Below are 27,894 nucleotides of genomic sequence, written 5' to 3' on the forward strand. Positions count from 1 at the left end.
CAAGTAAGCAGCTGTCCACCCTAAAGCCCTGGTGTCACCTGATGGGGGCAGGATGCTGAGCTCATGAGGGTGCAGGGCCTCTACATGCTCTCTGCATGACAAAACAGCACAAGAATTACTGCTTTTCTTGTTGCTTTGTTACTCACACACCTGAACATATCACAACATGTCCTTCCTCCCTCTCCTGGTTATTCTGCCTCTGTTTAAACACTAAATTCTGCCTCTAATGGCGATGCTTCAATGGGCTTGCGGTTTGATTGATAGTTATATCAGCCAATAACATAATAAATTAAAGGTTTGGGCGGCTTGATTCATTTCCCCACCAACCTCAAGACCCGCCCTACTCTGCCTCTGATTGGCTAGTGTTCGTCGCTTGCTTTGGGTTTTGGGTTAGATGGTTTGTTAGAGTTAGAAAAAAAAGTCGCAGTCAGAGCCAATCAGAGGCAGAGTAGGGGCGGGTGCTTCGCTGAGACTTATAGATGAAATGTTGGCCAATGAACAACATTGTGAGCGCTTCATTGGCCAATCAGAAGCTTGATGCCGACTTGCCGTGTATGTCTCAGGGTGGCGTTAGGTGGCTCATTTCTTCAGAGGAGAATACGGTGTTGTTATTCAAGGTAAGTAGTTTTGAGTGTGTTTAATTTCACATTGTATATTAAAATGTACATATACGCTCGGTCTCATGCGTATTAAAAAGAAGCTAGCCCGTGGCGCGACAGGCTAATGCTAACCGCTGAATAACGGTGTTAACAGTACTTCCGTTAGGCTGTGTTGAAATCGGTAAGCAGGTAATGATTTCAGTCTTGTTTTTTGGTAAAACTGTAGAGAACTGGCTGTTGAACTGGATATTAAAATGACAGTCTCGTGTTATTTGTTTCAACGTGTCTTAAATTGAACATATAGGGTGTGTTGTCTCTGTTAAACAGGCTAAATTTGACCATAAAGTGCGTTGTTTATGTTAAACACATGGCAGCAGACCATACACACGGAGCTTAGCAACCAACTATTCTGCTTCCATTCTGTATTCAGTTATTCCATGAAGATTTATCCTTTTGTTATTTTCCTGAGGTTGATTGACTTGATTAAATTGAATTTGTCTTCCATGTTGTTCCAGCACCTCCCACATGTCTTACACTAATTATTTCCTCAATTTGCCTCAAGTTGTCAGAATAAGACTGACTTCATATTCACATCCGGTTTTGACATTAAAAGTGACAAGATGTGTTCTTTTCAATGCTTTTTGTGTCTTTCTGCGGATGTCATTAACCGCCCACTCCTTCCTGTCATCTCTCAGTGTTTCACGGCGCCTCTGCTTTCTCTCATCTCTTCATTCCAGATGCAGTTCATGCTTCTGTTCAGTCGACAAGGAAAGCTCCGGCTTCAGAAGTGGTACGTGCCTTTGTCTGATAAGGAGAAAAAGAAGATCACCAGAGAGTTGGTGCAGACGGTCCTGGCTCGAAAGCCCAAAATGTGCAGCTTTCTGGAGTGGAGAGACCTCAAGATTGTATATAAGAGGTGGGTAGGAATGAGTCTTGTATATGTACAAAAAGCTCTCTGGTTGAACACTCACAGAATAGAATTTTTCACACTGGGTAATTCATAGGCCTGTCAGTCACAGACACAGCTCAGTTAGAGAATTGGGAGAAAGTGCTATCATAGAGAGGATGGCATTATGACTACAACACGAAGGAGCATTAATTTTGCCTCATTATATCCTGTTGCTGTGCCAACGGATGGGCAGGCAGACTACTGGTGAACCCGGGTGACCCATCAGGGACAGACAAACACTGCACTCGAGGTGCTGACGAGTCAGCAACTTTGCACCATTGCACAACCACACGAATGTTTGTTTCTTCTTAAATTCAAACCTTTTAAAGTTTTAAAAATTATTAATAGCTTTTTTTTTGTCTGTGTTTTTTGCTCACAACAATTCAATTTGCTCTTATTACATCATGTCAGGGCATAAAAGTGTCATTAAATGAGCCGTTGGGGCTGCTGCCTCAGGATTTACTTGTGCTGCATTGGTCACAATATTTGTTTTGTGCCGTAGTTCTGTAAAGCTTTCAGCTCTCTAACTGTTTACTCACATTTTTGGATACAGCTGTGTGACAGTTGATATAAGTCACAAACAAAGTAACAAAAATGAACAGCAGGCCTACTGTTGCTAAAGGTGAAGGGAAAGAGGTAATTACCTTGACAACATTATTCAATATTGGTTGGGATGTTTTGATTTTAAGGAGTCGTGAAGGGCCATCAGCTTTTGGGAAATCCTGTTTCTGTATTGTATTATATTTTTGACATATTTATTGAGAAGAAATGAAAATGATAAGCCGTCAGGTCAGATTTGCAGGAACAAGGTCGATCCCACAGCCAACTGAGCCTCAGGACATCCAGTGGAAATAGTTTTTCAACATAAAACACGTCTAAGGCTGCAACTAACCATTATTTTTGCAATTAATCTTTTGTAGGTGATGTTTGCAAGGTGATGTTTTCAGATGCCTTATTTTATTTAAGTACAAAACCCTTATATATTCGGTTTACTGTCAAATAAGAAAAGAAAGCAGCAAATCCTCTTATTTGAAAGCCTGTGTTGTTTGTTATTAACTATTATTAACTTGCTATTAACTAAAACAGTTACTCGATTATCAAAATAGTTTGAAGACTAATTTTCTGTTGATCAACTAATCGATTCATCTAATAATTTTTGCAGCTCTCAGCATGTCTTCATGAGGACATACAGCCTGTCCTCATGAAGACAGGTTTTAGCAATCCAAATCCTCAAAATGTGCACTATATCCTATATCCCATAGAAATAAGGCTGAATTCATTGCTGGTGGACATTTTTGCCAAATTAAATGTCCAAGTAACCCTGTGAGCTGCCTGCCAATCGCAAAGCAGACAACATAAACCTAAAGATTTATAAGCAACATTGTGCAAAAACAAATTTTTATTCAGAACAAATTCATCTATAACACAGGATCTAACTTTGCCATCAGGCTGCCAAATGCAATATGAAGAAAGCAAATTATATTAGGAACTTAGTCTGCTAAGAGTTATACATTTGCTTTGAAAGGTTTGACCCCGTAACTCCCTCCTGCCGTATGAGTCAGCTACAGTAAAAGTGCTGCATCATTTCTCTGTGCCACAGACAACTGAACAGCTGAACTGGACCCTTTGTGTTTCCTGAGCTCGGCTGTGCCTTGCATTCACTTGCACACAGCAGACAGTGATGGAGTGGACCGTGAAACAATTCAAATGCCCGGATCAATAATGCCAACATGTTCCAGTCCCGTCGAGTTGGAGACTTGTAAAATCTACAGCCTGGTCCTTTGTGCCCTCCTGTCCTGCTGGCTCTGAAGAATCAACTGACCAGCTCTTTTATTAGCCAATCATCACATGCTTAAAGAGTGCCTGAGGGATTATCAGGGATAAAGAACCATGGCAGAATGGGGCTTAACTCATACAGCCTTCTGCATCCAGCTTCTGGCTTTTTAAATGAATACCCTGTTCACAGTAAACAGCGATTCTTAATAATAACAGAGAAACACTCTCTCAGCACTATAAGAGTGAGCTGGGACGTAGCATATATCACCTGGAGATCAGAGTCATACAAAAGCACAAGGTCAGCTCTTCTTCTTCTTACTTTGTCAGGTTGTTGCTGCAGTTTTCACAATGAAAAGGTCTTTCTGAATCGCTGTTGTCAAGTTAAAGGCCCACTGTGAAAGATTTATCTTTTGGCAGAAATGGAATATAATATTCACAATTATGTTTTCATTAGTGTATAATCACTAATGAAATAATAATCATTGTGTTTGTTTTGTGTTTTAGAATGAGCTCTCTACAGAGGGAGCAGGGCCTCTTACACTGAGTCCACCATGTTGCACTGTCAAGTTTCTACAATAGCCCTGAATGGACAAACCAAACAGTGGCTCTAGAGAGCGCTTTTCACATTTTTCGTGTTCTTACCGGCCACCATAGTTCCTTTTACATAGGAGGAAGGGAAGGGGTATTCAGTTGTACTACACTACTACAACGTCTCAGCTAGATGCAACTAAATCATCCACATACTGGTGCTTTAAAGTTGGCTGGCTTGTCACTGTGTTGCAGATATGCCAGCCTGTACTTCTGCTGTGCCATAGAGGACCAGGACAATGAGCTCATCACACTGGAGATCATCCACAGATATGTGGAGCTGCTGGACAAATACTTCGGCAGTGTGAGTCTCAGCTTTCTCCTCACCTCTTATTCTTTTATATGTTGTGCATTCATGCTGTGGTTAATCATATGTTTCCCACCTGTTGAACATAGACTTCCTATCAGTATGCGATGTAAGGGAGGATGAGAGGGGGTTTCTTCCCTCTTGTTAACAAAATAGCCAAAATGTACCCCCCTTGTTAACCTGCCATCCCCCCTCTCCATCCCGTAGTCACAGAGAGAGTGCAGAGGGGTTGTTTCATTGAATATGTTAGTCTAGTCTCCCTGATTCATTGATCCTTCACCTGACTGAGGTTTGTGTTTGAATGTCTGACCTTGACCACGGCTCTGAAATATCAGTATGCTAACTGTGACGTGTATTGATAAATCCACGGTGCTGTCCGTGGTGCTGAAGTCGCAGACAGATTTGTAATTGTACCTTTTTCCCTCAGTCCCTTCTGTCAGTTTCATCTTGGATGTGTAATATTCTCTGAATTATATACTATAAATACTCAGTTCTATACATGTTGTAGCCTGTATACTCTATAGAGTAGTGTCACCTTCATGATCAAAGTGATAAGTAGCAACATGTAGGATCATAGAGACACACTGCTGCCTATAGTATTCCTGTAATGTTCCTATAAATATAAATTTGCTGATCATTCATTAGTTGTGCTGCTGAACATACTCCAGACCAAACCACCTCTGTAAGTAAATATTTTAAGGTAGACATGACTACAGATGCAGTTTTTACTGTAGGATCAGGGTCAGTATTAAGTTGGTTCAGGATTCAGAACTTCCCTCCTGTTAAAAATCACCAATCACTGACTGGATAATACTCATTCCCTATTAATTTCTGAACAACAGGTTTGTGAGCTGGACATTATTTTCAATTTTGAGAAGGCATACTTCATCCTGGATGAATTCCTGTTGGGTGGGGAAGCTCAGGAAACGTCCAAAAAGAATGTACTGAAGGCCATTGAGCAGGCTGACCTGCTACAGGAGGTAAGGCAATGATGCCCCATGCGGGGATAATAATAATAATTTCTTACCACTTCCTCAGTAATAATCTGCCCTCACTTTCCATTCTACAGCTGTAACTGTGTCAACATTGAGATTTCTCAGATTGAAAGATTTCAGTCCTTGTTGGCATCCATGGTTACTCGTGGTAACACAAAGTACTGTTTCATACTTTATATTCAATAACTTGCTTCCATTGCACTTTATTTAATTCATAATTTATAAATCAACTTTTCTACTTCAGCAATCCGTAAAAAGTTTTTTAGTATTTAGACTTCTTTTTTTAATCTCTGTCGTTTCCACTCAGTTTTATTTTTATCTACAATTTGAAAAATGTGCACAAAAAGAGGTTTGTTGGGAACACACTTACTGTGGCTGCTCTTTATTGTTCCTGTTTCTTTCTGCAATATTTAGAATTAATTGACTGACTCTTGTTGTTTTGTAGATGTAATTTGGATGGATGATCACAGCCAGCGCTAAACTCTGTGACAAATACGTCATCTTTAATGTTATTGTTTCACAATATCAGCCAGCCCGTATCTCGCCAGTGAAGTGCTTTCAAAGTGAACTAGCGGCAGTATCAGATGATGGGTTAGCATTAGCATTAGCTTAACATAGCTCTGATAACATGCTGAGTCATTTGCCTCTTGTATGTGAAGGCACTAACAGCGAAAGCGACTATAGGGAGGTAAATACTGAATGTAAATGCTCTGAATGGCCACGGCAGAAAAATGCACACCATAAATGGTAACAAAAATGTAATTTGATTACTGAAGGTTTTTATCGTTAAGTTTCATTGAAGTCAGTAAAAGCAGAGTAGCTACAAATATTTGTGTACATCAGATGTGCTTACATTAGATTTCCCTCCACAAAGTAACACCAGCTTTGTCACAGTAGCGTGCAGAAGGTGTTTCAAACCAGAGTTTCATCAGCGTGTTTGTGTTTAGCTCTTATCACAGGAGCAGTGTAAGTTACGGAGGTATTTTCAGTGACTTATAGGGAGTCTGGAGTGTTGAGTTTATCTGTCTTGGGGACCACTTGAAACTGCCGGGGCTTCATGATGTTTCTTTCTTGCACTTTTACTCCTGATCCTCCTAAATCCATCTTAAATTTCATTTGTGCAGCTGCATCGGTTCCTAAGTTGATTCTCACCTGTGTTTGATGTTTATTTCTTGTGGTTTTCCTTTTCTTGGCTTCACACTGCTTTGTTGTCTTCAGTTTAGTTTGCTTCATCTTGATTTCAGCTGACGTTTTTTTCTCTCTTTGCCTGTTTATTCTTTACTATTGTGATTTACAGAATATAGACTTTCAGATGCGCCTGTTTGCAGGTACAGTTTGTAAAAACCTGCAAGTGACCCTTGCTGTAGCGTTAGATCAGTAGCCTTAGATGTACTGTAGATTCACCCACATGGAGCTTAAGCCAGCAGAAACAGCACACCAGCAACAGAAACTTTTCAAACATCAGGAATACGCCGCTGATGTTTAAGTTTCTGGTGTGTTTTTTCTGCTTCAACCCTGATGTAATCCAGGCACTAACCAATAACTGTTTGTCAGCAGCACTTGAAAAAGTCTGCATCATTAGAGAATATTTTCATCCAGTGAGTTTAGTTTGTTGCAGTGGGAATCCCATTGAAATGTGCTGCGTGTCAGCCCCATGATGTATCCTGAAAACTAAAGAGAATATCACTGATTGGATTCAATTAGAACTTCTATTATTTCTATTATTCTATTCAAAAATGTTGTTCTCCCTTTCAGTGTCACTAAAACATTTAAAATTATTTGACTCTCCTCTTTGAGATCTCACATGTTCTTTTTAGTCTGTCTGCGTAGATTCATTTTCTCAGACATCCAGGTTGTAAACTTGTCATAAAAGTTTATTAAAATCACTGGACTGTTAAAAAGAAACAATCAGCAGGACGTGTCATGTTCAAACAAACACCATCATGAGTTGCAAAGTGACAGGTAGTAATTCTAGCAAGAAATGCACACAAAGAAGTCACATGATCAGCACGAGACGCCACCTGTCCGTCTTAGAAACTGGATGAAACAATAAATGAACCAGCTTGCTCCACCTCACAAAGTGGGAGGAGGTGCACCATCGTAAGCTGCTGGGAACACCTTCTCCCCTGGCGGGCACACTTCAGCAACATTTCAGTGTCGTGTTTACATCTCAGGTCAGGTGACGTCTTTCCACAGTTACTTCCTGTCACTTTTCACAGCTGATGATGAAGTTTGGATGAACACTGAAAATTCTTGTTGACGGTTTGTTTTTAATCCTCCGCTGATCTTAATAAACCGTTTAAACTGTCTTTTGAGACTTGTTTGATGGTTGAGGGGCGCTCAGGTTGCAGCCCACAAACAAAGCCTCATTGTCTGCACTGCAGAGACCACACACACACACACACACACACACACACATGGCCAGGGTTAGCATTTCATACAGAGGGACCATAAATACAGTAGCTGCATCACAGCATCACAGCAATATATGACACTGACTGAAAGGATAATCAGCAGTTCACCAACAAACACTGGTCATGACACCACAGCTGTGTCTCAGCTTCAGTGCACGAGAGGCTTTCTGTTACTTTAATGCATTAATGTCATAAATCAAAACGAAAAGCTTCAGCTTATCGTAATTCAGATATCTTTAGCTTGTAGTTATAGAATTAATGAGGAATCTTTCTGTTTCTGTTTCACAACGCATCGTGAAAAAGGTTTCAAAGAGCGTTCTCGTAAAGGCAGCTTTTAAATGTTGAATATGCATAAAAGAGGCAGAGATACAGACAGCATTTGGTGCGAGTGTAGACCCAATCAGCGTCACCAGGCTGATTGGTCTGCTGGATTTGTTTGCTCAACATTTCATCAGTTAGTGAGCTGAAAGGCCACTGCTAATGAGTTCTGGGAAGCAAAACCAGGCCACTGCTGACAGACCATTAACATCCGGTGGAGAAAAGTGATGTGACCTGTGGAAAATGACCGAGAGACAAAAAAAGTTTTCTCAAACTCGGTGGTAAAGATACAATCTATTTCGCTGTAGAATCTGAAATGATAAAACTATGGATCAGATATGTGTAAAAATATAGAATTTTGCACATTTGCTGTTGCACAGCAATGCAGATATTCTTAGATAAGCCAATATAGCCAGTCATATCAGCCTGTAGATGTATCAGACAGGCTTTAGTGAAGTCTGAATTTAAGATAATTTCAACCTTAAAAAAAGCTGTTAGCAATGTGCATATGTTAGCAATGTGCATATGTTAGCAATGTGCACATGTTAGCAATGTGCATATGTTAGCAATGTGCACATGTTAGCAATGTGCATATGTTAGCAATGTGCATATGTCGCTTTGTGCAGTTGAGCAGTTCTCTTTTCCTGCTGCATTATAGACAATATGGCATCACATTAATATTTTTACTGCAGCTCCAGCTACCATGAAGTTATTACGCCATCAGGGAGTTTAGTTTTACAGCACCTTAAGGACGGTTAGTTTCTTTCTATTTTTATGTTCAAACCTGAGAGCATAATTGGCTTTTGTCGTTTCCCAACGAGTGATCAATCCATCTTCATTATTTACCTCCTTGATTTGTGGATGAGAAGACATGTGACATGCCAAGACAAGTTTACAAACTCAAATGACTTGAAGTTAAAGTAAGCAATGAAATGAGCGATAGGATGAGGAAAATCTAAAAGCGGCCCGTAGCCATTAGCCGTGAAGCGGCTGCCGCCGAGCCAAGTCCAATAATCTCTGAGGACAAACTGCGAAGCTGTTAGTTGATTTACAGTCAGCAGGACCATCAGGTAGCTGCACTGTACAGAACATACTGCACTGAGGTCCTCGAAGGCTTATGGTAAGTTGTTAATGTCAGCTTTTTCCTTTAAAGTGTGTGCAGTTACGGAGTGAGAAGCCATTTTAAACCATTTAGTCAACGTTCTCACTTCTGAAAGTAATTAGGTCAAAACGTTAAGAGCGCCACTCCACATCCACCCTGAGGGGGAGACAGAAGGAAGTCTCTGATTGGCTCAATTCTGTATTTGTAGAGCCAGAGTGAAGACTGGGGAAGTTTGCCAAATGAGGAGATCTTGTAATGGGCCTAGAGTCCATCCATGCCTCCATCCAGGCGACTGGTAACTACTAGACCAAGACTGGTGCAGTCAGCCAGTCAGCATGGGTGTCCAGCTCTGTGTGCTGTGGATTTCTACCTGCATGTACTTCTGTCAGTATGACCGTGTCATCACTGAACTTGACACAGCGTAAAGGGTCGTAACAGGCATGAACTCAAACTTGAAGGTTTGAACATGTCTGAATACGCTCACTTTCACTAACAGGCCGTATAATCCAACACTTCCTAATTTGGTAATAACTGTTTTGCTGTTTAAATTTGGATTTTTTTTTTAACATAACATTGTAGCAGATTAAGATTTATTTGAATTTTTTGAAATTTTAAAAAATTCAAAGTTTTCTGTGAATTGGAATTTCACTTAAATTTAAAATTTTCAAATTCAGGTTATAACTGTTGTGGGTAAGTGAAAGGGCTATGCTGCCTGTGTGAAGTCTAGCCTGTTGAGTTACTAACAGCACTGAATGAAAAGTTGTTTTGAATTGGTGGAAAGAGATTTTGATGAACATTGACACATGCAACAGTATTTAATATTAACTAATATTTATTCCGCAGGTTTTTGTGCCGTGTGTTATGTGACACAAAATGACGATTTTAGTGTCATCTTGTAATATTAATATTAAGATATTCAAGGAGAACGATCACTGTATTCTACTTTTTTTTCCTATTCTTAACAAATCCCATGAATTAACAGATCTAACTAACAAGTATTGTGTGGTGTGTATATATATATATATATATATATATATATATATATATAATAGTAATATAATAATCATGGAGGGGGTGAGCTGGGGGCACATTTGGAGTGCGTGCGTCTGGCTTGAAGGCATTAGTAAGTGCATAGTTCAGTAATTACATGGAAAACATGCCAGAGGGGATTTGGTAGAAGTTATTTTAATAAGCCTTTAATGAAACGGGAGCTGGTCATTTCTTTGGTGCCAGCAAGCAGATCTTCTTTTAGAATAACGACGCCTCGGAAGACCTCCTGCTCGGCTCGACTCCGCATGTGAGACATCGGAGATAAATTGAGCAGAGACGTCCCCGTGAAGAGGCCATTGTTATTGTTACTGGTGCACAGTTAACCTCCTGCTCCCCCAGCACAAACTGTAGATGTGTACAGTAGAAGCTGTAGTTTTCCTGAGAGACTTTAACTTGATCCAAGTTGATGAGTGGTGCTTCGGTCTGTTTATTTTTGTCCTTACAAACTGTTTGCCTCACAGGTGTGATGGTCCCTAATATGGTCTCTGAGTCCTCTGGTCTTTTCCAGAATTAGGCCGGCTGAGGTGATTACTCTGTGTCTGTGGATTTAGGCCGTCCATGCTGTTAGAGTCCTCTAGTCAGAGCTAGTCCCAGTGTTCTAACTGTATATATGAGTCTGTCTGTAGCTCAGTTCCTGCTGGTTCAGACCGTTTTCTTGGTCTTGATCCCGGTCTCCAGTTGACAATACATGTTTGTTTGTCTGTGTTCTCCATTTATGTGTAACATCTCATTGACACTGTCCACTACCAGATGTTCATATGATTATTTTTTACAGGAGTAAATTCCTGCAGTTTGGATAGTTGACACTTTGACTGTGTGTCCACTGATTACCTGAATAAGCTGTGAAAATGAAACCTTAGCCAGATCTGTTCATACCGTCTCACTCAAAATGAAATATTTTGCTTTTTAGGGGAATTTTATAGCTTTTTCCTCCACTTTACTAAGACAGGCTTGTGGATGCATTTTTACAAAAACAATCAGAATTTGAGCTAAAAGAAGCTAAGCTCATTGCTCAGATCATCTTCAGTTCAGTTTGTTGGACTTAGTTAAGTAGGGAAAATCTATTTGAAGAAGATTTGAAGAGCAATAACACTCTCATGTCTGAATGCTAAATATGAAGCTGCAGCCAGGAAACAGTTAGCTTAGCATGCCATAAAGACTGGAAACAAGGGGAAATGGCTCATCTCCTTCTTTACAGACATAACATTTAAACAATAAGATGTTTATAGTGAGATTTAGAGGCGCTGGGAGGTGACAGAGCCATGCTAGCTGTTTTCCACTATTTCCAGTCTGTACGTGAAGCTAAGCTAACCGGCTAGCACTAGCATCATATTTCTCATACAGACATGAGAATGGTGTCTATCTTTGCATCTAACTCTGGACAAGAAAGGCTACGTCCCGCAGTGATGAACTATTCCTTTAACAGATAAAGGCGGAACAGTGGTGATGCCTCCGGCCTGCTGCACTGTCTCCCTGCATGTCCTGTGAATGTCTGTATAAGGAGGCCGTGACCACTCTGAGTTGTTTTCTAAGCTGTGTGCATTTCTCTCCCTCAGCCCCGTCATGAGTACTTTAATGTGCCTGTGTACTGATTGGCTGCCGTCGCTGCTGCTGCTGCTGCTGCTGCTGCCGCCGCTGCTGCTGCCGCCGCTGCTTCCACCCTGCATGCTGAGCTCCTCAGTGCCTGGCACCTTTCTTTCTGCCCTCTGAACACCTGTCATTGTCATTGGTTTGGGGGGGTGTCAATGCTCTCAGCTCACTTTCAATGTGGCACATGACAGTCATGATACGATATAGTCACAATGTTAAAAATAAGTTGAAAACAGTAAATGATGAAAACATTTAGGCATTTGGGATATGATCCATTTAAACTTATTAATCAGTGTGTAGATTGATATATACAGTATATTTAATGGTGATATATTGCTACATGTCTGTCATTCGTCCACCTGTTGTTGGTTTCATTGCACTAGTTGAACACCTCTCTTTATTATTACCACTGTGAGAAGTTTGCATCATGTGCTCTCATGACCCTGAAGCACGATCGTCAACTCAGGCTCCACTTACTGGGGGGAACATGCACCTTTAAGTGGACCTTGTGTCGAGGCCTAAGAATTCTTTTTGACCTGTTTAGTTCAGTGAATCACCACCAGCAGCAGCTAGCTATTTAAAACCAGTCGAAACCAGCTGCTGCAGAGTGGCACCTGGTGGAAAACCACTGGTTTAAGACTCAAATTGAAGTCATCTGCTGCTACTGAAACTATGTGGGGAAAGTCTGCCCTCTGTGGTGCACAGATACGTCTGACTGTGTTTATAAGTACAGAATACATTCAAGGCACGAGCATTTAAGTGTGAACACACTCTTTGAAAAGAGACACTTGAAGACCAGACCACATAATATGATCCATCACAGATTCCAGACCCATCACCGTCACACTAAAGTTAATATTCAGTCCAGGAGGTGTTCATCCAGATTGTATTGTTTCCCTCATTGGTCTTGTTTATGTGACTGAATTCACATGACATCAGCTGTGGGTGGGGAGTTGCGAATGCTTCAGACGTCCTGTGTTACCTGCTCCTTTATCACGTCTCTCGTGGGTTTCTCAGTTACAGTTTTATGTTTATCTTCTCACTGTAAATCACACGTACTTTGAACTTAGGTATCGTCCTTGCTGTGATTTGTAGGAGTTGTTGTTGTAATTATTAAAATCAGAACAAACCCTCGATCAGACCGTAGCACAGACTAGAACATCCAGTAGATTTTCAATATTATGAGGGTTATTTTTAAATCTTATTATATTATTATTATAGATCCTGGTTATTTCCTATATAAATCGATAGTGAAGTCTGCTCTTAAGGTAAGTGGTGTTAGTGGGATTAATGCTAAACAGATGTTTGGTTTTGCACTGATTAACTAAGGGCTGTTTTAGCTTTCAATGTTAAACTGATAACAGACTTTTAAACACACTTTGAACAATTAGCCTCTGTATTATAAATGCACACTGATTAAGCACTTATAATGGTTTCTATGATCTGTTGCCATTCATCTGTGTCCTACTTAGAAAGATAGACCATTCTGATAAATAGAGGATATTTTATCAATGTATATAATAGCTATAATGAATAAATTCTTTATGATTCTTTGTCAATTAAGCACGCTGGTGTCGTTCTTCAGTATAACTGATTGATCTGTGTTTTATGGTGCTTTTTTCCTGCGTGACGTTCAGGCTGACATTTAGTCATTTAGTTTTTAGTGCAGCTGTTTTCATCTGTGTCACAAACAAACCCGATAACCTCGCCGCTGAATGCTGCTGAGCGCCATTCGCTTTGCAGATGAAGATGTTTAGCCTACATAAGAGGTGACAAGGGATTCGTCACTGCAGCAGCATCTACCCCAAAGTGTGTAATTGGTGAATAATGCATAGTTTATGTTTCAAGATCTGTGCTGAGCGCTCTGCGCTGAAAATGGTTGTTTTACTCCTCTTCACATAAAGCCAGATTTCTGTCTCCCTGCTCTGATGCACCTCCTCTCTTTACTTTGTGCTCGACGTTGCTTTAGGATGCCAAAGTAAGTGCTTCTCTTTCTTTCTGCCACAAGCGACCAGCCCCGCTGTTTTCCTGTGTCATGTCTCGATTGTTACCTCTGATTTGTGACACATTGTCATAACGATGGCTGCATTCCATTTAGGTGACCCACTTACAGGACGTTGGCATTGTGCATGCTCACTCACTGACAATGGGCACTTAATGGAATAGAGCCGTCATTCATGTTATTATTCACACTTGTGCTTTTATACTTTGACAAAACGTCTGCCGTGAACACGGTCTGCTGATAAAGACGCATTTTAGGTTATCCAGCTTCCATCATGTTCGGATTTCTTTGTGTGTGCACATATAAATATTGTTTATTAATGCAGCTTTAACAATGAATGCAATATCAAATCCCCAAATTTTAACATAGATTTTTAATGTTTTCATTTGATTCAATGTTAAAATAAAAATGTTGAAGCTTTGAATTTAAGGACCATTTGCACTATCAGCTTCTCTGATTTGTATGTAGAATTTAAAGTGACCGACCTAGAGAGTTTTAGGTTCCCCACTACAAACCAAACCATTCACTTTATATGTATTTACTAGATTTATATCTATAGAAAGCATGTTGATTATCGCAGCTTTAAAGGTACCCTGTGGAGTTTTTGACCTCTATTAGCATGATGGAGAAAAGTTTTTATAAGTGACTCCCTGTTTGTTTTTATCAGGAACATGAACACATGGGCAGTGCAGTACACTCCAGCCAGCTTCATGCTGTTCCACTGATTAATATTTGATGGCGGTAACACAGAAAAAAACATAGTAATATGCTTGCAAAGACAAGGAAGAAGGAGACTGCAAGCTAACAAACATGGATAACGATTTCGAACATTTAATGAGGCAGAAAATGCACTAAAAACATTTGTTGGGCCTCAAAGATGCACTCGATGCATTTTGGCGAGAAACTGAATGCAGACAAACCTGAAGAACTCCACAGGGCACCTGTAAATTTAACATACGAAGCTTGAAATTGAAGGACCATTTGCAATATGAAATTCTTAATATTAATGTAGAATTTGGAGTGTGAACAGAGTTGTGGGTATTTATTTATTTTCATTGAGTGTTAATGTAAAATACTGATTTATGCAACTCTAACTACTAATTCCAGTATGAAATTCCCAAATAATGACTGAGAACATTAGACTGTTTGCACAAAGCCAACAACTGAATCCTTTTCATGTCTGATATAAAGCTGCTGAGGCAGTGGTGACATTAAACCAGATAAAACCTCACTGCGTGTGTGTGCGCGTGCATGTGTGTGTGTGTGCACATATGAGTAATGCTGTCGTTGCTGTTGAAACCCGCTGTGTGTGGCGTGTCGCTCGCTGAGCACTTCACTGGAGCTCTGGTTCCTCTCTCCCTCCACAGGACGCAGAGACCCCTCGCAGCGTGCTGGAGGAAATTGGACTGACATAAACATGCTCCTCTTCCTCCTCCTCGTCACCATCATCCACTTGCCACACTGTCCTTCATCTGCCAGTTCCTCTGCTGTATGTAGCTGATAACAACTCCCACATTTGAGCACATTCAATCACACACACACACACTGCCTTTGTTTTCTACTTTTTTTTCCCCCTGAAACAAACAATGTAGCACTGTTTGGTTATTTCCTACTGAGTTATTTATTTGTTCAGTGTGATGACGTTAACTGTTACCAAGGAAAAATGCAGCATAATTAAGGTTTTTATTGTTTGCTGCTTTCCAGTCCACAACAGGACGCTGTAGTGTGTGAACTGCTTGATTCTGATTTGACCAAAGCTGATGAGATCACTCTATATTCATATATTTAATGAACTGAATTTCAAATGTGTTACACGTATAGGATATTGTAAGTGGAAGTCAAAAGTATTACATTAACAAAACCAAAGAGTTATGTTTCATCTCGCCACTGTTTCTTTAATATTGTGATTATCAATGACAGTTTCAAACTCAGCATATTCGGCATTTGAAAAATACCTGCTGTACTTCCACCGTGGTGCACCACGGCAGCGTGAGGTGAAATGACGGTGGATGAACTGGCTTAAGACAGAAAATGTTGTGTCATATAATGAGTATTCTCTCAGTTTACAAGCTGTTATCATTCCTGTGGTCTCATTGTTTGTTTTGTTTCTAATGGCAGGATCCCATTTAATATTGAATGCCTTAACTGCTGACGTATGTCCATTCATTTAAAATGAAAGAATATGTTACTGTTCCATAACTTAACTACATCTGCAACCACTGTGGTGTAAATGGTGTAAGTGGTAAATACACTGGGTTTTCTTTATTCATGAAATGTGTGCAAGAGCTAAAATGACTGTTCTCTATTGTGCTTCTTGATTTTTTTAATATTTCACTGAATCAAAGATGTTCCACTCACTTCAGATGTCTAATCATTGTTTACGCCACATTTAAGATTCAAGATTTTCACTTAAAGCTGCATTGACCCATTTTTGTCCACAAGGTGGCAGAACTCCTGCAGAAATGCAGCATTCCTGCTCTTTAAGCTCTAGTTTGATCTCCACCAGCTTCTGAGAAACGTGTCTGGATCTGAACCTGCTAAATGTTTGGTTTTCCTCTCAGCTGCTCACTGAGCAGGAGGTGCACAGATGGTTTAGCACAGCTTATTTGCTGCAAACAGTTACCTGCTGCTGCTGCTGGGAATGTGGATGATGGCAAGACTCAACCATGTAATAAATGTGTGTGTGTTAAAGGGACAGTTCACCCCAAAACCAAAAAACACCTTTTTTCCCCTATTACCTGTAGTGTAATTTATCCATCTGGATTGTTTTGGTGTGAGTTGCTGAGTTTTGGAGATTAGCTGTAGAGATGTTTGCCTTCTCTCAAATATGATGGAACTGCACTGCATAAAAACACTAAACAGCAACGTCTCTCTCCTGACATCATGATCCAGTTACTCAAGATAATCCACAGGCCTTATTGTGAGCGGATTCATGTGGGAACTATTTTCTCTCGACTGAAAAACACCCGCCAACCGTATCACTGTGCAGAAGGAAGCGTGCATCTACCCCCTAACCCAGTCTGACATTGCTATCTCGTGGAGATTAGTTTATAGCTGACCAATACTGCGAGCTAGCGTCAGAGCTCAGCTGAGGACGACGCCTATGATTAGATCCATGGTTCCTTCTGCGCAGTGATACGGTTGGCAGGTTTACTCCAGTAGACAGAAAATAGTTCCTACATGAAACAGACATTACTGCTGACTGTGTTTTTTTGGCACATCTCTACAGCCGATATCTCCAGAACGCAGTAACTCACAACAAAACAATCTAGATGGATAAATAGCATTAAAGGTAAGGGGGGAAATGGATTTTGGGGTGAACTTTCCCTTTAAACCAAAACAAGTTAAAAGAGGCTTAAAAAAAGAGCTCCAGTTTTGGGTTCCTGTTTACACGCCACCCTTTTCTCATGTACATTTAACGTAATTCACATTATGTCAGAGGAATATGTTATAATGTTAAGTGAAAAACAAATAAATGCAGCTTTAACTGAAGATCAGAAATGCAAATGCATGATGGGATAGTTGTGATTTAAGGAGGTGGGACAGGAGTTTTTGAAGAGGGATGAAATGGGAGCAAACTACAAATCACTGCTTCCCTCTTTGTCGAGACTCTCGTAAAACGTGTCGATACCAGCGACAAACCTGTGAGATTCAAACAGACGTCTGACCAGTTTAAAGCCGAGGCTTGACCACAACGCAGTTTACTCTTAAAAAGCCGTTTCACTGTCTGCCCACATTCATGATTTACTGTAAAAAAACAGGTGACAACTTGTACACTACCTATTTACTACTGTGACTCTGGATTAAAAAAACTGTGCTAAAGAGACCACGCATTAAATAGCAATAGTGTCATAAACCGTAGCAGAGTATTAAGATTTTCTTGTTCTTTTTTTATGAGCCAAAACTAAAAGTAGTTTGGAGCCACTTGGTTGAAAAAGGAACACACGTAAAATGCCTTGGACACAGGACTGTACAAATATCATAAAAGACCATTCTTCCTTAGTTCTGTTTGATGTTAATGTTGCACATTTTAAGAAAAGCTGGTATTGCTGTTTAAACCAAAACTGTGTTTAAAATAGATTTTTTTTCACACTGTCTTTTGCGGTTTTCCAGTTTGCAACTTATTCTGTACAGTCGCCACTGTTTGACATGTTGAAATATTGAAATACCCTCCTGCTACCACTTTTATATAAATTCAAACAAGCATTTTCATGTCTAATTTATTCTGTAGATATGCTGTATCTCAGAAGTGTGATAGAATCTATGGAATTCTCTACTGTGTGTTGTGAGTACAGTAGTTATAGCATGAGTGCCCCCTCTGTATTACATTACTGGACTTGTGTTTCCTTACAGAGAGGAGACACTGTGTCGTTTACTGCTGCAGTGTCTGAAATGGACAAAAGGAGGAAGGTTGTGTTTTCCTGTCGGGTTCAGCAATAAAGAGTTCTCTAGTGGCAGAGAGGCTGCACTGCCACAAATTGCTGGTTTCCTTTCATTTTACTCTCCACCGGTCACCCTCTGCACACGGGGAGGAAGCAGCCCAGCTTTGATGATAAAAAGTGGCGTTACACATTGACTAAGACATGTAAAAATAAGCTCAAGTTTGGTTTTAAATGGTTTTTTAATGTATCTGATGCAGAACTGCATCCAAAAACAACCCATATGCAAACTTAACAGAATCAGAGGCACCGGCAAGAAAAGAATCAACACTTTTTACATGAGAATAAATGTTTTATAGGTTTAATAAGAATTTAAAAAAACACTACATTGAAGTTTGCATATACAGTAAGTGTGAACACAAAAGACAATGGATTTTGGGCGTGTGTTCCTGAATCACTTCTGGTGTAAACAGGAGGAACACAAAGTTTGTTTGGACTGGCACAAAGCATTCGATCACAGATAAAACACATGTTCAGTCATTTATTTTATCATTTGGGTGAAATACACAGGACCCAAAGGTCCTAACAGGTGTGATGTACACTGTGTAATGCATTCTGTACCATCATGAACAGTTAAAGGATTTTAAAAGTTAGATTAACAGAGGCTGCCACAGCCTCATTTCTCCTTATAAAAATGGGTTGGCTCAGTTATAAGATAAAAGTTTGTTCAAAAATATATTTTACTGGTCACATGAAATCCTGTGGAGCTGACAGAAACGGTCATCTGACTTGGTTCATGTTATTTCTGCAGCTGGCATCAGTAAAGAGAGAAAGATTTCATACTTTATACTGAACCTTTGATTTTAACAGGTAGTATTTGTTCAGCCGTTACATGGACGTTTTAATGAGGGTGAACTTGAAACAATCAGGATGGCATTTGTGCTTGAAATGTATCTTTAAAGCAAGACTATGCAACTTTTGTAAGAAGACGTAGCACTTTGTTCCTCTTACAAATAAACAGTTCAATAAAATTCACAAATAAACAGTTTTAAAGAAATAAAACACATCCTTGTTCGATTCAATACGCTCGCTGGTTTTTAGCCTGATTTGGTCTGGTATGACCAGCAGCTCACGGTGGCTAATTTAGCTAACAGTAACAAACTTTAGGTCCATGTTGTCGTGTAACAGTCATTGCTGAGTCAGCTTGTTGAGTTTGTGACTCGTGTCTACTTGTGCTACTGTTATGCTTTAGCTTAACTGTATTTTAAGCATTTACTATTATCCTGTAATTGCCACCTGTGCAACAGTGGCAGCCGCTCAGCAAAAGTTAGATGGTGTCACTTTAATTCCTGAGTTTGCTATGAAGGCGTTCACGTTATCACATTATGAGCTTGAGATACAGGACGATACCTCCAGGAGACGATGCTAAATATGTACTCATAAAACTAAAGGCCACAGAAATAGCTCAGTGAAATGTTAATGACGTCCAGTGGTATTCCTCTGTCTTGAGAGATCTCAGAGGACCAATAATTCAATGAATCGTTCCAGTGGGGCCATTAAATCTGTGGTCACAAGCTGCTTCTGACCTTCAGCTAAAAGCTTGTGTGAGCGTCTCCTAACTGTCCTCCTTTAGCATCTCTTCAATCTCCCTGTCCCAGTTGTCATCACGGTTCTCATTATCCTCCAACACGTCGTACTCCTGAAGTTCCTCCTGCAGCTCTCTCTCCCAGTCAGCGGTCTCCTCTGAAAAGACCCGACGCAGAGTGACTCACTGAACTCTGATCGGCTCCACTAACTACACGACAACCAGTGAAACAAAAAGACTCACCCCGCTGTGCGTTCGGCTGTTCCCTCTTGTCCAGGACCAGCTGTTCCATTTCTTTGCGTAGGTCGTCCTCGTTTATCTTGCACGAGTCAAAAGCGTCGCTCACAAATTCAGCCACAGTCGGGCTGGTGGAGATCTCCTCTTCATCCTTTCATGACAGAAAGAGAGGAAGGTCGGACTCTAACTACACTCATTTAAGTCCAATTACTGCTTTTTGATGACTACTCTTATTCTCTGGGGTGCTTTATACCTTGAAAGCAGGTGGCTTACCTCATTTGACTTTGGTTTGGTGGTGCGGATGGCAGAGGGAGTTTTCCATTTAACTGCATCTATGAAAATCAGTACATCCCAAAAATAAGTTTTTCTTAAAAATGTTAATCGTGCCGCATACCCTTATGATATTTCTCCAACTCCTGGTATTAACATTGCTACTTAGCTTATGTCACAAAAACAAGGTTAAGAAGTTAAAGAAGTTTCATGTTCAAACATTTCTTCCAGTTAACTCACTTTGGTTTATCACACAACATCTGGCAAACCCTGTATTTGTGTCAGTGATATCACTGCTTCTGTGTGAGAGGCTATGAACTCAAATTACTTATTTGTTTTTCACTGATAAGAACATTAAGGTTAAACGCAGGCGTCACAGTTTTACCCTTCTGATGAGCAGAATCAGGACCGGTGCCGGTCTTCTCCACGTCCCTCCGCTCAGCTGCCAGAGCTGTGAGCTGGGCTGACTGCTTTATTAAGGACACGCGGTAGAAGTAATTCTTCCAGAAGACTTCCTCTTTCACCCTAAAATGAATGACACGGAGGAACAGGCAGTCACCGCTGTGGCGGAATAAAATATTTCGGTTTTCAATAACCCCGCTCTCGTGCGGGGATGCGCGTGATGAAAACGCAGGGCAAAAGTATTATGTGAGTGTCAAAAAACGCTCTCACTGTTTGGGGACCAGATGGAAGCGCATCTTCCGAAGGAGCTCATCTTCCTCCAACATCACCATGGCGACTGGATACATTTGCTCACAGTCAAAGTGAAACTGCACCCCGGCAGGAGGGTCTCGCAAAAAATTTCTTTTGTCCTGCAGACAAACAAAGCAACAAAATGAAGTGGAGTTATTCTTGAAATTACACCGAGGCCGACTACTTTTCCATACCAAAGAAATAATTTCATATGGTGTAACACTCACAGCTGACAGAGCTAAAATCTGTTGCTGTATGGTGTCCTCTTCATTATAACCAACCCATGGTGGCACAGCAGCACCTACGAACGATGAAAACTAGCCTGTCGTTACTGTGCTTACATTTCATGCATAAATACCGAAGATCAATTAACATACAATTCAGTGCTTACCAGACTTTTTGGCTTTTTGCTCCTGAACAAACCTTTCTTGTTCTTTGTGGAAATCACCCAAAATGGTCTGAGGGAAGAACAAATGTACCAAACAGGCCGAGCTGCTTTAGAACAAACAAGGATGGGAGATCTTTTGAATTAAGACAGACACTGGGAGACATCTACCTTATCAATAATCCCATTCATCTTCCCCTCCTCCACACTCCTCTTGAGGGTTTGTGCTGTTTCAACCACGGACTCGGACAGTTTCTTTGAGGCGCTGCTGGCGAAATTGTAAATGTAACCTGCGAAGAAGCGAGTAAAACAGACATTACCGAGGTTACACAGCTGCAGCAAAGTCTAATATCACAGCTACGAGTACTACAAAGTTTAACTTTTAACCAACTTTTCTCAGACTCACCACTGAAGCCTTTAGCTTTTTGGAGAAGCTGAGGCGGTTGAGCATCTTCCTCAGCAGCACTGCTCCGCTCACTTTCAGCACCAGCAGTCGGTTTGTTTATTTCACGGTTCTGGTCTTCATTAATATCAACAGCAGACTCGCCTTCATGTTTAACTTGGCCTTTGTCGTTTTCTACTCCAAGCCAGGTTCCCCAGTTCTTAAACATACTTTAAATATTTCGTCAACAGACTTAACGGAAGTTCTTTAACATGCTCTGGCGATCAATTACTCCGTTTTGTACGCCAGTTTTCTTATAGTTTAAAACAAATGCCTAACTCTTAAGCCGATGACGTTTCACCATGCGACCACTTCCGCGAATCGGTTAAGTTTGGCCCTCCAGTCCGACCCTACGGGTTGTCATGGAAACATAAGCGCTCCGCTTGAAATTCTGAGCGTCTTGACTTACCTATCCTAATACTTAGCATTGAGCTAGCAAAATAGCCGATTTACCGCAGTTAGCTATGTCTTACCCTGAGAGCATGGTTAAAGTCTTCGCTCTGGGGTTACACGTACATATCTCAAAGCATAAAGTAGAACAAAGTTTTCCAGAGCGAAGTTTTACCTTTCTTGCTAGCTAACAGTAGATGGCACACTTGCGCTGTGTTTTCCTACACTTGTCATCCTAGTTGTCCATGGATAGAGCTAGGTTAGCTTAGCTAATTTGAACTCTCCTGAGTGTGTCAGTGTGTCGTCCCCCGTTTGTATCATGAAGTAGGATACGGACTGACGTGCTGCGTTTAAACAGTGGAAACTCTCATCTTATCACCCGAAACCGTCCGCACAACTCGCGAACTACTAGAAAGTGATTCATTGGAAGTTTAAACGGTAACAAAAGATGAAGTATGTGTAACGTAAAGCCGGGATATAGCTGCGTGCCACCCCGACGAGGCTTTCTTGTTCACCGGTTTATCCAGAAGTTGAATTCCCAGGTAAGGTCGGTCGTTTAAGATGAGTTGTGGTTGTGTATTTATTTTCGAGAAAGCTAACTCATGGAGTCTTGTTCATTTCATGACAAAGTGCTTGTTTGACACGAAGATTCGGTCACCTATTGAAAGCGGCAGGTCTGTGTGGGCTCAGGTTTGCTTATTTGTTGGTACACGCGAAGATGGTTTCCATTGTGCTGGTCGACATTGTTTGTGTGTTTAATTCTCACACATAAGAGCATTAAGTTGAAGCCAGCCTGTCTGGAGTATGACAACAGGTGTTAACGCAGCCTTACAGTTTTGTTTTCTCACATTAACGTCACGAGGATGCATTTTTGTGCCACATACACGAAGGCACAGCTTTCACGACAAGTTATTAGCTGATCACTAATCATTTTGAGTCTTAAACATGAGTTCCTTTCAAATTAAGAGCACATGTAATTTCAATGTCAGTCGGTCCAGTCATTATAACCTTTAAAGTCAGAAATCAATGTAAAGGTGACATCTTAGATATAACACCTTGTAATCTAAATGAACCTGAATCAGATCTGCCTTAGCCTTTAAAAAAGCAGTTTGAAATATAAACATTTAACCGCCTGCCCAAAACCACCAAAATCATTTAATATTCTTACTATGGCAGACATTTCTGTTCAAATTGTATTTAATAAATATTGTTGAAATGATTAAAAATTATTTTTCATGGAAGAACTCATTAATTTTATCAGTATCCTCAAACAATAAATCCTTTACATATTTTTTCCAATAGCTTACTGTCAAGAAGTATATTTTTCAGATGTTACTAGTATCCGAATGCAGTGACTTCCTATATTGGTATTTAGATTCTTGCCAAAATAAAGCTACAGTTAGTGATCTTGTTATAGTCCCATGGTGACCGGATATTCCATAATTTCCTGTTGTTTTTTCTGTCAGGTTTTGTTTAATGTAATGGTGCCATGTTTAAATATGAGCTAACTGTATTTCTTAACACATCCATGCTGTGATCACCTTCCCTCTGGCCTCCCTTTTGGAATTAGAAACATTATAGTCGGTGATGCCAGTTAAATCCTACACAATGTAAAAGACAATAGGCCACTAATACATCATCAAGTAAAAATCAAAAAGCAGCAGTAAAAAGTAACACACAAATAATTTTTTCTTAAATTAATTTATTCTTTTTTTGTAATCATGTAAAACATTCACAGTGATGGTTTATTATTTCATGCTTTAAACATGATTGGCACTGATACACCGATCACACACTGATCAATTATCAATCAAGACTAAGAAATATATTTATAATAACACAATATGTCTAAAGCAGACATTAAAGAAACAGACAGAATTTGAACAAATACATAAAAATAAAAACTACACGGTCCCACACAAGGTCAGCTGTAAAAAGTCTAAGTCTATTAAGAGAAAATAAGGAACAGGTTAAGAAAACACTCATAATTAGATATTTTCTTATCTACCAATCTGAGTCCTAAAATGATTTTTAGCGTCTTCAGTCACTGGCAAATGCTCAGTTAGCTTTATTCATGAGTCTAGATTGTAGAACAGTCTGTTCAGGTCACGCTCTGGTTCAGGAAGGCTTAAAAGATCAGCAGTATAACATGTTGCCAGACAGTGTTGAGCTGTGAAAGTGATCAGCAAAATCTTGATCATATCTAGAGCTGACTGTCAGCAAGAGTAATGCTACTGAAATGAGAGTAATATTGTCTTTTTCTTCAGTGCCAGTGAAGATCTAGCTCTAGCTTTCTGCTCATGCAAGGCTGTTTGGAGTTCAGAGAGAGTTGCAGCAGGGTGTCATCAGCATAACACTGAAACAGAATATGCTTACGCATTATGTGCCTAATAGTATTTTATGAACAGTAGATTGGACCAAACATTGAGCATTTTTATATACAGTCCCATTTGGTCAACATGAATGTATTTATGTTTATTATTATTGTGTCTGTACGTGTTTTCATGCTGTCGTTTTTGTTTCTTTACTTTTATAACAGTACCATGGACACTGAGGGATATAAACATGATCCACACTATACAGAGGCAGAGAGTCTTTGGCATGTGATGCAGAAATCAGGAGATCTGGATCCAAGGAGCAGAGATGGTGAGGGCTGGAAGCTGGTGGATGTATTTCTCTCAGGAGGAGCACCATGGGGATTTACACTCAGAGGGGGACTAGAGCATCGAGAACCTCTACTCATAACCAAGGTAAATACTCCTTTAAAAACAGACAGCTCAGAATAGCGGTGGAGTGTGAAAGTTTGCAGGTTTGAGAGCACAAGTGCCTTTTTTGGCTGTATCAAAATCACAGAATTATCCTTTTCTATATATTGTCAACTGCAGTCAAAACATCAACATAACTAAAAAAAAATGTAGATGCCTCTGCACTGCAGAGAGTATAAAATTGCAGCATTCCGCCCAATCATTTTATTGTTTAAAGAGGAAGTACACACAAAACAATTTTTTGGACTGTGCATAGATTCTTGTTGGTCATTGATGTAAATACAGGTGACTTTTCCAACAAACACATTCTGTGCATAAATCTACTTTTTCTGCTTGAAAGCATCTTATATCTCTGTGCTTGGATGTCAAAGTTTGATCCAACTGAATTTTCTCGCCCCTCGCTAACTGTGACCAATTAGGTAAGACTCTTGGTCTATTACGTATGTTGACCCCCCCAACTTTGGTAGCATCTCCTGTGCAGAGTATAAAAATAATCATAGCCCCAGTTGCAGCCTGTCAGACATACTGTAGCTCCAGGTAACATTACCAATCCTGATAAGTGCCCACCAAAAAAACATCATACATGGAGGAGATTTTTATTTCTCTGCAGCAGGAGTAAACACAACACATGAGCCTGCTGATAACTGTGCAGTATTCAAAGCTTAACAAGATATTTAGAGTTGATGAGCAGTGACATTAATCACGATAAACAGCAGGGCCATGACTATTTACTGACACTTCACCAAAGACACACACAAAGGTGAGCCTCTTGTAGTAGAGCTGCTAGCCAAGCTATAGCAAAGGTACCCAAACAGTGACTCTGTCAAAGGGACATAAATGAGCTTCTAGTGAGGCTCCTCAGCAGAGACACAGAGAATCTCACAGTAGCATCTAATGGCTGCAAGCTCAAACTACCAGCTCTATGTCGCTGTCCACGCTGCATTGAGTGGTGGTCAGTCAATAAAGTTTCTCCTAATGTTAACATGTATAACACTACAGGAGGCCAAACAAATTATGATTTCAAATCTATTTCATGGGACCCTTATCATGATGGCACAAGTGATGATGTCTGTCAAAGTTTAAGAGTACTCTCTCTGTGGATGTCTTTTGTCAGTAGTGGCCCAGAGCAGTTCTGTGTTTTACCTTTTTCAGAATCCTTGTCGCTGTGGAAAACAACAACTTGTGAGCTAGCAACCTACTTGCTAATCTATGATGAAAATGACAAGTTAACCTAACCCTAACCTGGCTGCTAATGGTACAAACATAAACAAGTTGTTACCTTTTCCTTAGTGGACCACCATCGCTCCATCCTGGACATGACGCCACCCAAGGTGATTGTGATTGATAATGGATGCAGACCTTTCTCCAGTGCTGACAGCACTGCAGAGATAGGTCTGGCAGTGCAAGACTAGGTCTAGACTGAGTGGACTGAAATATCTAAACAACTACTGGATGGATTACCATGAAAATCTGACATTCATTGTCCCCAGAGGATTAATCCTACTGACTTTAGTGATAGCGTGACTTTTCCTCTAGCATCACCAGCAGGTCCAAGTATTCACTAATTCACTGAAATAAGCCAAGATAGTAAACAATATACCAGTTTAACATCAGTATTTTAGCATTGTCCTAATGAGCATGGTAGCATTAGCATTTAGCTCAAAGTGTCACTGTACATAAGTACCACCTCAGGGAGCCACTAGCATGGCTGTAGACTCTTGTTTCAGTGCAGTCATTCAGCTTTGAACAACACATTTGACATGTAGACAGTATTTAACTGTCTTCTTTCAAATAAATGGACTGCATTTATATCTAGTCTACCAACCATTCAACACATTTATAGTATAACACATTCAACTGGGGGTTCAGTACTTTGCCCAAGGACACTTCAATGTGCAGACTGAAGTGGCCGAGGATCGTCCCACTCTACTTCCTGAGCCACAGCCACCCTCAGGTGGGATCTGTGCAGTCCTGTGTCAGTCAAAACATTTTCTGGAGCTGCGTTCATTTGGTGTGTTTTTCTGAATCTAAAGTCAGCATTTTATGTCAAGTTTTTCAAAAAAAAAGCATTCATCAGAACATGGGCTCTATCTTATAATTCATGTATGCCATGACTTTGTTAAATGGGAGATATGAGCCACAATGTGCATACAGTGCCATGAGAGGGAGAGAACCTAAACATAGTACAGCCCAGTCAGATCTGAAATCACACTGTAACCTCACTCTCTGTTGACTGTGTAATGATTTACTACAAAAGACCTTGCTAGTTAATTTGGCATGGTAAAATACCAGCACCTGTTTGTCGGGAGCTGGGTCCCTGCTTGATTTTTGTTCGTTGTTTCTGTATTGACCCAAAGGGGGTCCAAAGTCCAACTCAGATGGATGAAACTCAGGATCTCAGGCATCACATGTGCTTAAAGCGATACAGTTAGGATCACCGTCACCCTATTACTGTAAGTTTTACAAGAATGTAATTCAAATGACTAGAATTCTGAGCATGTTAAGTCTTTAAGACTTTTAAGATTAAATGGCTTAGTCACATTGCTGAATTGTGTGGAGTGAACCGTTGCCCAGTTGGACTGCCGTTCTTTGGTTTGATGAGTGACAGCATTTTATTGTTAATGTTTTGTCACTGAACGCCACATCTTAACTCCAAGGACCGACAAAAAAGTGGACCTGTTTGCATCTGATGGTGAGATGTCCTTCCTCAGAACCTTTTGAGAAGCCTTTTCTCTAAAGCCTGGCCGGCACTTACAGAAATGTTTCTGTAATCTCATAAAGTAAATTGGCCGTGGACTAGACTTAACACGCTTGTCAAGCTGTCTTGAAATGCGTCAGAGTTTAGTTTGCTGTCACTTCGGCTCCAGTGTATGTTATTAATTCCCACCTGGACCTTTGCTTTCTTATATATTTTTGTGCTGGGTTAAATTTCAGTTCGGAGGGTAGCCGGTGGTACCAGGAGCAGGGGAGGAATGTTGGAGCTTTGTTTGATTTTCTAAATGTAATGAATTATCTGTGACAGCCTGAAGCCCTTTGGAATGGCATGATGGGATAAGTG

The 27,894-nt window shown here is 40.3% G+C and overlaps 3 protein-coding genes across 3 annotated transcripts in view; 2 read left to right on the forward strand and 1 right to left on the reverse strand.

Moving 5' to 3' along the window:
• Positions 1–519: 519 nt before the first annotated feature.
• On the forward strand, positions 520–19,083 carry LOC121604961 (AP-1 complex subunit sigma-2). Its single transcript, XM_041934632.1, has 5 exons — positions 520–617; positions 1,337–1,515; positions 4,108–4,216; positions 5,062–5,199; positions 15,058–19,083. Exons 1-5 carry the CDS (start codon positions 555–557, stop codon positions 15,103–15,105), a joined length of 537 nt encoding a protein of 178 aa, XP_041790566.1. The 5' UTR covers positions 520–554; the 3' UTR covers positions 15,106–19,083.
• Positions 18,354–21,982, reverse strand: LOC121604960 (synapse-associated protein 1-like). The gene is made up of 9 exons (XM_041934631.1): positions 21,646–21,982; positions 21,411–21,529; positions 21,246–21,312; positions 21,082–21,155; positions 20,834–20,973; positions 20,547–20,686; positions 20,165–20,223; positions 19,898–20,042; positions 18,354–19,812 (listed from the first exon to the last, which is right to left on the reverse strand). Exons 1-9 carry the CDS (start codon positions 21,848–21,850, stop codon positions 19,685–19,687), a joined length of 1,077 nt encoding a protein of 358 aa, XP_041790565.1. The 5' UTR covers positions 21,851–21,982; the 3' UTR covers positions 18,354–19,684.
• A 419-nt stretch (positions 21,983–22,401) lies between these two features.
• shroom2a (shroom family member 2a) overlaps positions 22,402–27,894 on the forward strand; it is a 32,612-nt gene continuing 27,119 nt past the window's right edge. Inside the window, exons 1-2 of the mRNA XM_041935926.1 lie at positions 22,402–22,613; positions 24,611–24,821. Coding sequence (XP_041791860.1) covers positions 24,615–24,821 — 207 coding nt within the window. The 5' untranslated portion in view covers positions 22,402–22,613; positions 24,611–24,614. The remainder of the gene's footprint in view (positions 22,614–24,610; positions 24,822–27,894) is intronic.

The sequence above is a fragment of the Chelmon rostratus genome, chromosome 4, assembly GCF_017976325.1.
Source record: "Chelmon rostratus isolate fCheRos1 chromosome 4, fCheRos1.pri, whole genome shotgun sequence".
Lineage (NCBI taxonomy): Eukaryota > Metazoa > Chordata > Actinopteri > Chaetodontiformes > Chaetodontidae > Chelmon > Chelmon rostratus.

Coding starts and splice junctions, on each gene's coding strand:
- LOC121604961 (XM_041934632.1), top strand. CDS start 555: ATGTCTCAGGGTGGCGTTAGGTGGCTCATTTCTTCAGAGGAGAATACG. Junction 1,516..4,107: donor CTCAAGATTGTATATAAGAG/GTGGGTAGGAAT, acceptor ACTGTGTTGCAG/ATATGCCAGCCTGTACTTCT. Junction 5,200..15,057: donor AGGCTGACCTGCTACAGGAG/GTAAGGCAATGA, acceptor CTCCCTCCACAG/GACGCAGAGACCCCTCGCAG.
- LOC121604960 (XM_041934631.1), bottom strand. CDS start 21,850: ATGTTTAAGAACTGGGGAACCTGGCTTGGAGTAGAAAACGACAAAGGC. Junction 21,530..21,645: donor AAAAGCTAAAGGCTTCAGTG/GTGAGTCTGAGA, acceptor GCTTCTTCGCAG/GTTACATTTACAATTTCGCC. Junction 20,224..20,546: donor TGATTCTGCTCATCAGAAGG/GTAAAACTGTGA, acceptor TGATTTTCATAG/ATGCAGTTAAATGGAAAACT.